This window comes from Lampris incognitus, chromosome 3 (genome assembly GCF_029633865.1).
Source record: "Lampris incognitus isolate fLamInc1 chromosome 3, fLamInc1.hap2, whole genome shotgun sequence".
Taxonomy (NCBI): Eukaryota; Metazoa; Chordata; class Actinopteri; order Lampriformes; family Lampridae; genus Lampris; species Lampris incognitus.
Genome location: NC_079213.1, coordinates 76,208,076 through 76,221,050, shown reverse-complemented (window position 1 = coordinate 76,221,050; position 12,975 = coordinate 76,208,076). Strand labels below are relative to the sequence as shown.

Genomic DNA, 12,975 nt, shown 5'->3' with positions numbered 1-12,975 from the left:
ATTCAGGTTTTGGTCTTGCCCATCTCTTCATAACTATTGGTCCAATATTTTTGAAACATTATTAAGGGTACTTCAGGTGCCCTTTGATCCAATTGCATTAACAGCACTGTAATACCCTATACCCGGATACAGTGGTCCTACCAACAATTAAAACAGACCTTTTGGCCTTCTTGACCCTATTGGCTAGAAGACTGATATTACTTCGTTCGAAGTCATCCTGTCCTCCATCCATGAGGCTTGGATCAGAGCTGTTCTTCATTTTAAAAAGATCAAATACACACTATGTGGGTCTACAGCTAAATTTTTCAAAATGTGGCAGCCCCTATTTGACCATATAGAGACATTGCAGTTCCAGTGTACCTCAGTGAGGCTGGCTGTTGGTTATTATTTTTCCTTGTAATTTTGTTCCTTTGATCACTCAAGACTAATCTGTAGCACTAACAGTACTTATGTTGCAATTTACCATTAATACTGTGTTGTTGTTTTTTTGTTTTGTTTTGGTTTTTTTTTCTTTTTTAATTTGTTAGTCTTTGCAAGGGGGATATATATTTTTTCTTTTACTACACCATTTTTTATATATGTATGTATATGGTTCTAACTAGAGTTTTTGCCATATACATAATGCTTACATGCCTTTTTATGTATGTTTAAGAAAAGGTTGAAACTATTGTTGACAATGTTAACAAACATTAATAAGAGTTTGGGGAAAAAAATAAACATCCTTATGGGAGTGTATAATATCCAACCTGCGGGCTCTGTTTTTCTGTATGCATATTATTCAATTGTCCTACACCTGTGCACATTACTTGGATGTGCATAATCTACTGACAAAAGGTATAATATGGCTGTGGTTGAGATGTGACCATAGGCTGCGTTGTTGTTGGGGTTATGAAAGCCTTACATCATGACCTCCATGGACAATAATCTCCTATACCACAGATAGGGAGGCTGATAGAATACATAGACTGCAAAGAGTTCTAAAACTGCAAAATGCAAAAAAAATTTTTTACATATTCTAAACTAAAAATTGAATTTGCCACCAATGTGTGATGTGTGATAGTAGTCATGGATTTGGAATGAGTAAATGAAAAAAAAAACCTACATTAAGGAATGGGTATCACATACTTAAGAGGACAAAAAAAAATTGTGTTATTAGGTAAGATGTTTAGTTAGTTTATAGATTAGGCACCAGCATTTCATTGCACACTTTTCTGGATGAAATTAAAATGTAACTATGTGTATATTGGGATAACTACTCTGAATATTTTTGAGGATATGTTGGGAATTTTTAGGAATATAAATTACATTTTTAGACCCTTACCCATTTTCAATCTTGTAAATGCTTTGTCAGAATTAGGTGATTGTAGCCATTCCATCTCACCAAAGGGATATTACTACTCTGTTGCAATTCTCAATGTGAACCATTTTCATCTGCTTTTGAATACAATCTCCTTTACGTGTGACTGGACTCATTCTCAATAAATTGGATTTACCTATCATATCCAGTACACTCAGTATACTGTGTCTATATATAACCTTGTGTATTCCAGTCTAACTGGTTAAAGACAGGTAGACCTGCCAACAGGGAATTACAACGTTCATAGTGTCAGCTGACCCTGGAGTCACACTATGGGCTCAGACTATTAGGATATATGGAGCTTAGTTTAGCTTCTGAAGTTTATTATACATTTATGTCAGCTCTTAAAGCGAAATGATCTGTGACAATTTTTTTTTTGCTGCTGATTGTGTAGACCTTGGTGATAAAGCTTAAATCCATGGTTTCCCTAAACTTCAAAAAAGGTGCAGCAGTCATTGTCACTTGTGTGCCGTCAGCTCAGCAATAAACAGCTCCCACCCTTGTAAAAAATGGGATCCTGTGACCAAAGCTAACGCAGGTAATCCAATGTATTATGAACTACATCAAACTACATGGAAACACTGTCCTGCTGTAACATAGATGGTAGATGACCTGTCCAGCAGAAGCATCACCTTATCATCATGTTTCAGTCTTTTTTCCTGTTTAGGTAGGAAAGTGTTTGCTGCTGCACCAGTGTTTGATCTACCTGGTCAAACATTTCAACAGCAGTGTATGGACAATGTCGCCAACCATGGTCAGTATTGTTTGTTAGTATCATGTAACCTGACTCCATGGACCAGATGGATAAGATAACTATTCATTAATGGTGAAAAATCCCAGATTTCAGCTTTAAGGCCTTGGCCCAGAAACACTTGTGCTGTGCCATGTTTTAAGAGGGGGGGAGGTATTATAGAAAACAAGATTTTCCTAGTTTTGGGATGGATTTTGCTAGCAGTGAGGAGTATCAATTTTATGCTTTCACAGCACACCTGTTTTTTTTTTTTGTTTGTTTTTTGTGACAAAATACCAATATATGAAGGAGCCATTTTGAATGGTCCGTGAGTGATGTCACTCCGAGAACTACCAACCTTTGGAAGGGCAGTCATGGATTCAACCAAGGGAGGAGGGTAGGGCCAGCAATACTGCCTGCCAATTAGAGTAGCGGCTTAAGAATAATGCTTTTTTTGGGTGTCCAGGTAGCGTAGCCGTCTATCCCACTGCCTACCAACATGGGGATCACCGGTTCGAATCTCCGTGTTACCTCCGGCTTGGTTGGGCGTCCCTACAGACACAATTGGCCGTGTCTGCGGGTGGGAAGCTGGATGTGGGTATGTGTCTTGGTCGCTGCACTAGCACCTCCTCTGGTCGGTTGGGACGCCCGCTCGGGGGGGGCGGGGTGTTACTCGGGGGAATAGCGTGATCCTGCCACGCGCCACGTCTCCCTGGTGACACTCCTCACTGTCAGGTGAAAAGAAGCAGCTGGCGATTCCACATGTATTGGAGGAGACATGTGGTTGTCTGCAGCCCTCCCTTGATCGGCAAAGGGGGTGGAGCAGCCACCGGGACAGCTCAGAAGAGTGGGGTAACTGGCCAGGTACATTTGGATAGGAAAAGGGGGGGGGATAATGTTTTTATTAGGTAACACAATGTTTATTGAGAGAAATGTTTCATCACTCATCTAAGTGACCTCTTCAGTCTCAGCTGACTGCTGGTATTCCCACAGTTATAAACAATACAGTGGCATAAAGACCGGAAACAACAATCGGTTTCATATGCAATTTGCTGTGACTATTCAATGGCAATGTGTGCTATTCACAGAGGATTTGGGAATGGTTGCAATCACAGCATTGTAACAGATGTACTCTTAGCCCCCCTCCGGTTCAGGGATTGTCTTCCCTCTTCAAACAGATGGCATCTTTGACTCCCCATTCAAACCAGTGTTCCTCCCTATCAAGGTTGTGCACAGCCTCATCCTTGAAAAAGTGGCCACTGGCCTGTAGATGGGTATAGACTGCAGAGTCCTGGCCTGACACGATAGCTCTTCTGTGTTGTGCCATCCTCTTAGCCAGCATCTGTTTTCCCCGATGTACAAAATGTTCTTCGGGGAAACCAATTCCATCAATTCCAGAAAACCAATTCCATCAGTTCCAGGTTCTCAGCCCCTGTCCATGAATGCCTTGTCTGAGTAGCCCATTTCTCATCAGGTTGTCCTGGTTCCCCAACAGTTGACACAAACCTTGTTAATCTGGGCAACGTACAATCCGGTATGACTCTATTAGTGTTACTCTCACTCATATGAAGTAGTTGGGTTGTATATCATTAGGAGTCTAAGCCACAGACTTCTTACTGGAGATTCATCCCAACCAGGGTTTGAACTTCCTATCTCTGGCGGGAAAGTCAGCGTTCTTACCTACTGAGCTATCCAGCTACTTGAACGGGGAGTCAAAGAGGCCATCTATGTGAAGAGGGAAAGACCATCACTGAACCGAGGGGGGGGGGCTCTAAGAGTACATCTGTCACCATCTTACAATGCTATGATTGCAACCATTCCCAAATCCTCTGTGAACAGTACACATGGCCATTGAAAAGTCACGGCAATTTGCATATGAAAACGATTGTTGTTTTTGGTCATTATGCCACTGTATTGTTTATAAGGGTGGGGATATCTGCAATCAGTTTAGACTGAAGAGGTCACTTATGCCCCTTTTCCACTGCATGGTACTGGCTCAATTTGACTACTCTATTCGACTCTACTCGCTTTAGTTTTTGGGATTTCGTTTTCCACTGCAGATAGTATCGCCTCACGGCGAAGCCCTGCTGGTCATTTGTGGGCATGTTGACTAGTTTTTTTTAAGATTTTATTTATATTTAAATAAATATAAATATATTTATATTGTATTTATTTTATTTTTATTTATTTATTCATAGTGGTATTTTCATGTCACCTTTTCGTATCGTCTCAGCTCAATTAGAACCTCGATGGAGGTGGTGCCAAAAAAAGTACCTGGCATCAGCTACTATCCCTAACTTTTGTCCAATAGAAAACCAAAAAAAGTGAGTAGAGTTGAGTCGAGTTGGTACCATGCAGTGGAAATGTTTCTCTCAATAAACGCTGTGTCCAGATGAATTGATTCAACTTTCTGTGACCCAAAACAGACTGTTTCTTTAGATGTGGGCATGGAGCACTGGAAACCAAACCACTTTTGGTGAAACCAAAAAAACTGCGAGTCAAAACACTGTCAGAGATGTGATTCATAGACGTACAGTAGTTATACCAATTTGTTTGAAAAGTATAAAAATACCCCCCCCCCATTGATGTTTTAGTACATGTTTTCTGGTTTAAAAAGGTGCTATATAAATAAAGCTTTAGTTACATACGATAACTTGACACTTACCTGAGATCTTGGCAACCTGAAAAAACCTGGAGAAGAACATTGGCCACTTCTGACGGGCATAGTCAACCACCTCTGCCTTCACATCAACTGCCGCTTGCCTTGAACTTACATAAGAACCCTTGTATTGGGTAAGAAAAAAGAGAAAACCATCAAATCCACTCTTGGCCTTTGTGAAGTATTTTTATTCTTCCAACGCAGACAAATAACTTTTCTCCATGATGCGGCTCCTGACATGGGATGTGACTGACCTGAGCATGATCAGCGCTGACCATCTGCAACCATTTGGCCTCTGTCTTGGCCTCAAGCAGTGAGGTGTTTATGCAGTCTAATACAACAGCCTTAACATTTTCTGGACTGCTGTCTGACCCATGCTGGATGTATAAATGTTTTGCAGCAAGCTGAACCAAATCATCCTCCTTTATCAAGTTCAAAAATGAAAAGAAATATACTATGTATTATACATCTAGGTCTGTGCTGGGAATTTCACATAAAAATTATAATCAATCGATGTAGTGCACCCTGAAAAATAATCTTACCTTTTCACTCTGGTACTCTCCGTACTTCAGACCACGCACAATCTGTTTGTAAATTAGGTCTGTGCTGATGCTGTCGTCTTTGCTGTCATGCCAGGGTGTGAAGATTTCCTTGCGGAAGTAGAGACGCCAAGGGGCATGCTGCTCCTGCCCACCTTTTCTTTTCACCTCTTGCTCACACTGGGAGATGGCATCCATCACATGCTCTCGACCACCACCCAGAGCCCACACCTTAAGGAGAGGCAAAAAAACCCAACACATTTGATTGCATTTATTGTCATAAGTAATACTCCTGTTATACCTTTTGAACCTCCTGGCTTAAGTTTGAACACTTTAAATTAAAATATTTTTCACAAGTTAGATGTTGTTAGCTCTATTCTGACTGCCTCACATCCCATCATAAATGTCAAAGCTGGACATGTGCATTCATAGATGTCCGGTCTGCGGTGCAGTTGTCTAACCTTATCATACAGGGCTACGTAGAGAGAAAAGCCAAATGTGTCTTTCAGTTTAACTTTTTGGGAGAGGATTTTGCAGATTTCCTTGGAAGTAGATGCTGAGTCAACAGGCAGGCTTATCGTGCGGCCATCCATGAGGGTCACAGACACAGCTATGGGCTTTTTCGTTTTGGTTGCCTGTCATAGCACAGTAAGAAATTACAATATTTTAGATGATCCCAGGAACAACTGTGCATTCACAGGTATGGGTACTTTGTCTGTGAGAGCAGCTTGTGTGTCATTACTTGTAGCTCTAGCCAGCTTGGAGGCTCCCCGCGTACACCGTTCATTACAGTGCGCTGCAGTCTTTCAGCACAGTAGGGACCATAACCCACGGGGCCAAAACGAAGGAAACTTTGGAGGTACTGCCAATTCAAAGGACAAAACAGCAATACATGAATGATCAAATAATCCAACATGTGGCTTTATGATGCTGATTTGATTAAGAGAACTTGCAGTGCTTACCTTGATAAAGCGTTCAGTTGGTGGGAAGATGCCAAGGCAGAGGGACAGAAGGATCCAGCCTCGATAAAAGCTGCCACGATTGTTGTTATCTTGAAGCTGCTTGCAGATCTGACAGTAGATCTCATCTCTGGGGAGAAAGCAGACCTGATAACATTATAAATTCGTGAAAAATATGAAACACAAGAAAAGATGTATGGGCTGTAAAATCAGTGCTGTTTAACCTGAGATCGGGCCGGATTATAGCATATCCCACAATAATGTGGAGCTTTTCAAGAGACGTCATCGGCAGATCCAGGGAGGGTCCCTCTCCAATCATTACATTGTTCTCCTCATTCACTGTCTGCATAGTGAGAGGTTTGGATACCTCACTCTCATCTTCTGGCTGTAAGAAATATTGTAAACTTTTCATCAATAGATTGACGAGAGTCATACAGAAAAGATCACAGTAAGATTGTAATTTGGCAGGCACCTCCTGAGTTGATACTACAGATATATTTTAGTGCCAATTTGATACATATTGCGATTTTTCGAATATCACAATGTTAATAATGCTGCAATTCGACAATGTTTTAAGACTACATCCTCTTATCTACAAGGAAATGTGAAAACTGCAGTAATCAAATGAAAATGTGCAGTAAAATGCTTTTATGTTAAGCCCCACCTGTTACAAAAGCTTGGAACATAAGCATTCATCCCTGACCAAACATTCAAATTTAAACACAAATGAAAAAAATCATGACATCAAACCTCTTTACAGCATTGGTTCACTGTGCTTCAACGTTGCGATTCAGGGAAAATGCTCCCATATTAAAGCATATAACCCAGAGTCAAAAAGACTGAAAAATGCTGAAGGCTTTCTTTTGTCTGTGCTCACCTCCTCCATAATGACAGAGGCTCTCTTGAGCGGGGAAGGGGATTCTGGTACTCCATTTTCTGGGATAGTGGATGCCTTTCTACTCCTAGTCAGCAGATCAGTGAATATGGACGTCTTCCTGTTTCGAGGGGTCTCTTCTGGGACTGTGTACGTCTTACGGTTTTGAACCATCTCATTTGGTATGGCAGAAACCTTCCTGCTTCTTGTTAGCAAGTCTGTGAATGTAGAGGCTTTCCTGTTTCGAGGTGCCTGCTCAGGGACTGTGGAAAATGTTCTGTCTTTCTTACTCCTTAGTACTTTCTACAAAAGAAATGTAGCAATTTTGTCAAGTTTCTCTTTGAATTTTATGAAAAATTGATAATATTCTACTCTGCAACGCTGCACTATTACTCACTTGATCCAGGCCAACCATGTGACTCAGACGTCTGTCCTTTCTGGAGACCAAGTCTTGTGGGAGAGAGTAGTTTTCTTTGGACATACCACTGACTTGGACCTGCTTCTTAGGTTCAGGGAGGTCTCCCATGAACCTCAAAATGATCCACCATACTGTGAGCGAAGCCTATTAAAAAAAGACATTGGAAGTGGAAATTCTATTGTAATTTCAGGCAATATCAAAAAAAGAAAAGAAAGAAATATGAACAAAACAAATGAGTAATAAATGAAGGTGGTTTAGTTTCAAATTTATTCGTTATTTATGAAAAGTAAGATTCCACTTATTCTCATAATGAAATGCTCGTTTTCCTGGCTAAACACACGTATGGAAAATAAAAGTACTTATGAAAGTTGTTCTCTCCCTAGAAAGGTAGCATAATGTGTTTAAATTGTTTATCTTGTGTAGTAGCACCACCCTGCGGTAGTTCATGTACAAGGTTGTTCCTTGCTTGTTTAATTCCGGTGTCGCCTCTGAGAACCGTCACCTTAACGTGTTGGAGGGGTTTGTGTGTCCCGGTGATCCCGGGAGCTGCGTTGTCGGGGGCAATAGCCGCTGGTAGAGTCTCCCAAGGCAAATTGGTCCGAGGGGAGGGGCCAGACTAAGAGCGAGTCCCAAAAACCCAATGAATTTACACCAGCAGAGTTACAGCACCTCGCCCGAAAAAAGGAAACTGGGGCCCCCTCCTGGAGCCAAACCTGGCAGGGGAGCTTGCTGGCGAGTGTCTGGTGGCTGGGCCTTGGCCCATGGGGCCTGGTTGGGCCCAGCCTGAAAAAACAACATGGAACCACCACCCCGTGGACCCACCACACGCAGGGATGAGCATTGGCGTAGAGTGCAATGCAGGCCGGGTGGCAGGCAAAGGCGGGGACCAGGGTATGCCGACTTCAGACATGGCAGATTGGCCCTTGGGATGTGGAATGTCACCTCTCTGGCAGGGAAGGAACCTGAGCTGGTGCGGGAGGTGGAGCAGTACCAACTAGATATAGTTGGGCTCACCTCTACACAGAGCATGGGCTCTGGTAACAAACACCTGGAGAAGGGCTGGACTCATTACATTTCCGGAGTTGGCCAAGGTGACAGGCGCCGGGCGGGTGTGGGGATACTCACAAGTCCCCGGTTGAGCACCGCCATGTTGGAGTTCTCCCCGGGGAATGAGAGGGTTGCCTCTATACGACTGTGAGTTGCTGGGGGAAATGCTCTGACTGTTGTGTGTGCTTATGCACCGAATAACAGTTTGGAGTATCCGGCCTTCTTGGAGTCTGTGGGTGGTGTCCTGGATAGGGCTTCACCTCGGGACTCTGTAGTTCTGCTGTGGGACTTCAACACTCATATGGGCAATGATGGAGAAACCTGGAGGGGCGTGATTGGGAGGAACGGCCTCCCCAATCTGTACCTGAGTGGTGCCTTGTTATTGGACTTCTGTGTGAGTCATGGATTGGCAATAACAAACACCATGTTCGAATATAAGGTAGTTCATAAGTGTACTTGGTACCAGAACACCTTAGGCCGAAGATCGATGATAGAGTTTGTGGTTGTATCATCAGATCTGCGGCCATATGTTTTGGACACTTGGATGAAGAGAGGAGCAGAGCTGTCAACTGATCACCTCCTGGTGGTGAGTTGGATCAGATGGCAGGGAAGACTGCCGGACAGACCTGGCAAACTCAAACATGTAGTGAGGGTGAACTGGAAACGTCTGGCGGAGGCCCCTGTCCGTGAGATCTTCAATTCCTACCTCCGGAAGAAGTTCTCGTGTATCCCGAGGGAGGCTGGGGACATGGAGTCTGACTGAGTGGGCCATGTTCAAAGCCTCTATTGTAGATGCGGCAGGCAGAAGCTGTGGTCATAAGGTCATCGGTGCCTGTCGAGGCGGCAACATAAGAACCCGCTGGTGGACGCCAACGGTGAGGGAAGCCGTCAGGCTGAAGAAAGAGGCTTTTCAGACTTGGTTGGCCCAGGGGTCACCTGAAGCAGCAGACAGGTACCGGGAGGCCAGAAAGGCTGCCGCTTCGGCGGCCGCGGAAGCAAAAACTCGGTTATGGGAGGAGTTCCGCGAGGCTATAGAGGAGGACTTTCGGTTGGCCTCAAGGAAGTTCTGGCGACTCAAGAAGGGGAAGTAGGGCTTGACTCAGGCTGTGTTCAGCCGGGGAGGGGAACTGTTGACCCGGACTGGGGAAGTTGTCAAGCGGTGGAAAGAACACTTTGAGGAGCTCCTGAACCTGACTAACATGTCCTCAGTGGAGGAGGTAGAGTCTGAAGACTTAGGGGAAGCCCCACCTATATCCCTGGCAGAGGTCTCTGAGGGAGTTAAAAAGCTCCTTGATGGCAAGGCGCCGGGTGTGGATGATATTTGCCCTGAGATGCTGAAGGCTCTGGACATTGTTGGGCTGTCTTGGTTGACACGCCTCTTCAGTGTCATGTGGAGTTCGGGGACAGTACCTGTGGAGTGGTAGACTGGGGTGGTGGTTCCCTGATTCAAAATGGGGGACTGGAGGGTGTGCTTCAATTATCAGAGCATCAAATTGCTTAGCCTCCCTGGGAAAGTCTACTCTAGGGTATTCGAAAGGAGGCTCTGACCGATTGTCGAACCTTGGATCCAGGAGAAACAATGCAGATTCCGTCCTGGCCGTGAAACAACGGACCAACTCTTTGCCCTTGCAGAAGTAATGAGGGGGGCATGGGAGTTTGACCAGCCAGTCTACATGTGTTTTGTGGACTTGGAGAAGGCTTATGACCGTGTACCCCAGGGTACTCTGTGGGGGGTACTGCGGGAGTATGGGGTACTGGGGCAGTTGCTACAAGCCATCCGGTCCTTGTATAACCAAAGTGAGAGATGTGTCCACATTCTTGGCACAAAGTCAAACACGTTTTGGGTGGGTGTCAGACTCCGCCAAGGTTGTCCCTTGTCTCCAATTCTGTTTATGATATTCATGGACAGGATCTCAAGGTGCAGCCAAGGTGAGGAGTACGTCCGTTTTGGGAATCTCAGAATTGCATCTCTGCTCTTTGCAGATGATGTGGTTTTGTTGGCTTCATCAGAACGCAACCTCCAGCGTACACTGGCACGGTTTGCAGCTGAGTGTGAAATGGCTGGGATGAGAATCAGCACCTCCAAGTCTGAGGCCATGGTTCTCTACCGGAAAATGGTGGATTGCTCCCTCCAGGTTGGGGATGAGTTGTTGCCTCAAGTGAAGGAGTTCAAGTATCTCAGGGTCTTGTTAACGAGTGAGGGTAGGATAGAACTGGAGATTGACAGTTGGATTGGTGTAGCATCAGCAGTAATGCGGACGTTGTACCGGACCATTGTGGTGAAGAAAGAGCTGAGCCAGAAGGCAAAGCTCTCAATTTACCAGTCAATCTTCATTCCAACCCACACCTATAGTCATGAACTTTGGGTAGTGACCGAAAAGGTGAGATCGCGGATACAAGCGGCTGAAATGAGTTTCCTCCGTAGGGTGTCTGGGCTCAGCCTTAGAAATAGGGTGAGGAGCTCAGACATTCGGAGGGAGCTTGCGAGTAGAGCCGCTGCTCCTTCACGTCGAAAGGAGCCAGTTGAGGTGGTTCGGGCATCTGATTAGGATGCCTCCTGGGCGCCTTCCTTTGGAGGTTTACCGAGCACGGCCAACTGGGAGGAGACCCCGGGGTATACCCAGAACTCGCTGGAGGGACTACATGTCCAGTCTGGCCTGGGAATGCCTTGGGATCCCCCAGGAGGAGCTGGAGGGCGTTGCTGGGGAGAGGGACGTCTGGAGTGCCCTATTTAGCTCGCTGCCACCGCGACCCAACCCCGGAGAAGCGGCTGATGATGAATGAATTAATGAATGAATGAATAATTCTTGTGTGAGACGGACTTTAGCAACCAGGCTTCCGGATGTAAACTCATGGTTCACGATATGCGCTGCCATCGGTCATCAGCTCTTCAATTTAAACGCCATTCTTCTATATTCTGCTAGCTAAAGCAACGTCTGTAAGCACAGTTCTTCTGACAATATAAGTTAATATAACCAGCAGGATAATTTGTGTCAGAGTGAATGTCGAAGTATATATTTTATGGTAGCCATGGCAGTATGTGGCTAGGCTAGCTCTGTATCTCTATGCTACCTGGCTGTGGCTAGGCTAGGCTAGCTCCGCACCTCTATGCTATCTGCCCAGATACCTACCGTGACCTGTTCTATGTTTATCGTTTAATACTGTTTCATAATTCTGATACAATCTGTATCGTGCTTGCAGTTTCACAAGATTCTCAGTAAACTTCATGAAAATTGATACCCTTGCCATGGAGTTTCTTGGGAGTGTTTATCTGGTTGGATAGTTAGCATCATCGGCTAACGAAGCTGACACAAAAGTAATTCAAAGTGCAGAACAGGATACATGTGCAAAAACAGTCAGTGCAGACTTTGAATGTACTTTGCTGGAAAGTGTGCTACAGTAGACAATGTCTGTACAATAGCAGATGACATATGCAGACATTTAAGATATAAGACGTACGAGCACATCTCCTTCGTCCTCGTGGTAGAGAAGAGGCTGTCTAAGCCTTTGGCGGATGTGGGTGGGGCTGGCTGCACCCTGGAAGTACATGGAAGCAAATTTGGAGAAGGAGTACTCATCCAGATCACTGTTATCTTCCTCAGGAATGTCCTCCACCATGGGGATATCATCTAGGTCTACTTGCTCAAGAGCTGTCCTTTTCTCATCCAAATCCTGAAAACAGAATACACGGGAAAACATTATGCCATAACTGTGGCATGGGATATGAAATACGTAATGCCCATCAGGAAGTCTGGTTTGGAAGCCATCCAAGCTTAAGACAATATTACACTCTCTCTCTCTCTCTCTCTCTCTCTCTCTCTCTCTCTCGCTCTCTCTCTCTCCCCAGTGCACGTTACAACATCACTCTTTCAATGCTCTGACCTTAAACCCCACAGGTGCATGCCCTTCTTGCCCACCAACCATATTGGGAAGGAAGCTAAAGTAAGTGTCCACCATTTCCTGGTCAGTGATAGATTCTGACAGGGCATTGGCCTCCATCTCTTGCTTCTTCCTCAGTATTTCCTCTAGGCGCTTCTGTCTCTCCAATATGGCTAGCTCTTCTTCTTGTTTCTCTTTAGCAGAGAGGAATCTCTGAAAGAAATAACAGCAACAACTGAAACAGTAAAAAATTGCATTCTATATGAAATGTAAAATGTTTCCCCTTGTTTAATCAGCAAGATAAAGTGACAAACAAACCATCAATTATTTACAGTTATTGCATTGTGGAATGAGGGTTAAATGCATGCGCAAACACAAGAAATGCAAAATTAAACAAGTCTTGTTCTCCTTTCACCTCTCAGAAGTAGCACCTATAGTTAATTGCTTTGGTCACCACTACTTTGACACAAGTTGTTGAGAGAGTTGAACCACTGACCTTCTCATCACAAATTC

At 44.4% G+C, this 12,975-nt stretch overlaps 1 protein-coding gene across 1 annotated transcript in view; it reads right to left on the bottom strand.

Annotated features, from left to right (window-relative positions):
- LOC130110611 (unconventional myosin-VIIa) overlaps positions 1 to 12,975 on the bottom strand; it is a 39,567-nt gene that overhangs the window by 17,720 nt on the left and 8,872 nt on the right. Inside the window, exons 22-32 of the mRNA XM_056277769.1 lie at positions 12,466 to 12,675; positions 12,043 to 12,255; positions 7,516 to 7,680; positions 7,122 to 7,421; positions 6,469 to 6,629; positions 6,248 to 6,374; positions 6,028 to 6,147; positions 5,747 to 5,920; positions 5,289 to 5,516; positions 5,001 to 5,168; positions 4,753 to 4,870 (exon numbers count right to left, since the gene is read on the bottom strand). Coding sequence (XP_056133744.1) covers positions 4,753 to 4,870; positions 5,001 to 5,168; positions 5,289 to 5,516; positions 5,747 to 5,920; positions 6,028 to 6,147; positions 6,248 to 6,374; positions 6,469 to 6,629; positions 7,122 to 7,421; positions 7,516 to 7,680; positions 12,043 to 12,255; positions 12,466 to 12,675 — 1,984 coding nt within the window. The remainder of the gene's footprint in view (positions 1 to 4,752; positions 4,871 to 5,000; positions 5,169 to 5,288; positions 5,517 to 5,746; positions 5,921 to 6,027; positions 6,148 to 6,247; positions 6,375 to 6,468; positions 6,630 to 7,121; positions 7,422 to 7,515; positions 7,681 to 12,042; positions 12,256 to 12,465; positions 12,676 to 12,975) is intronic.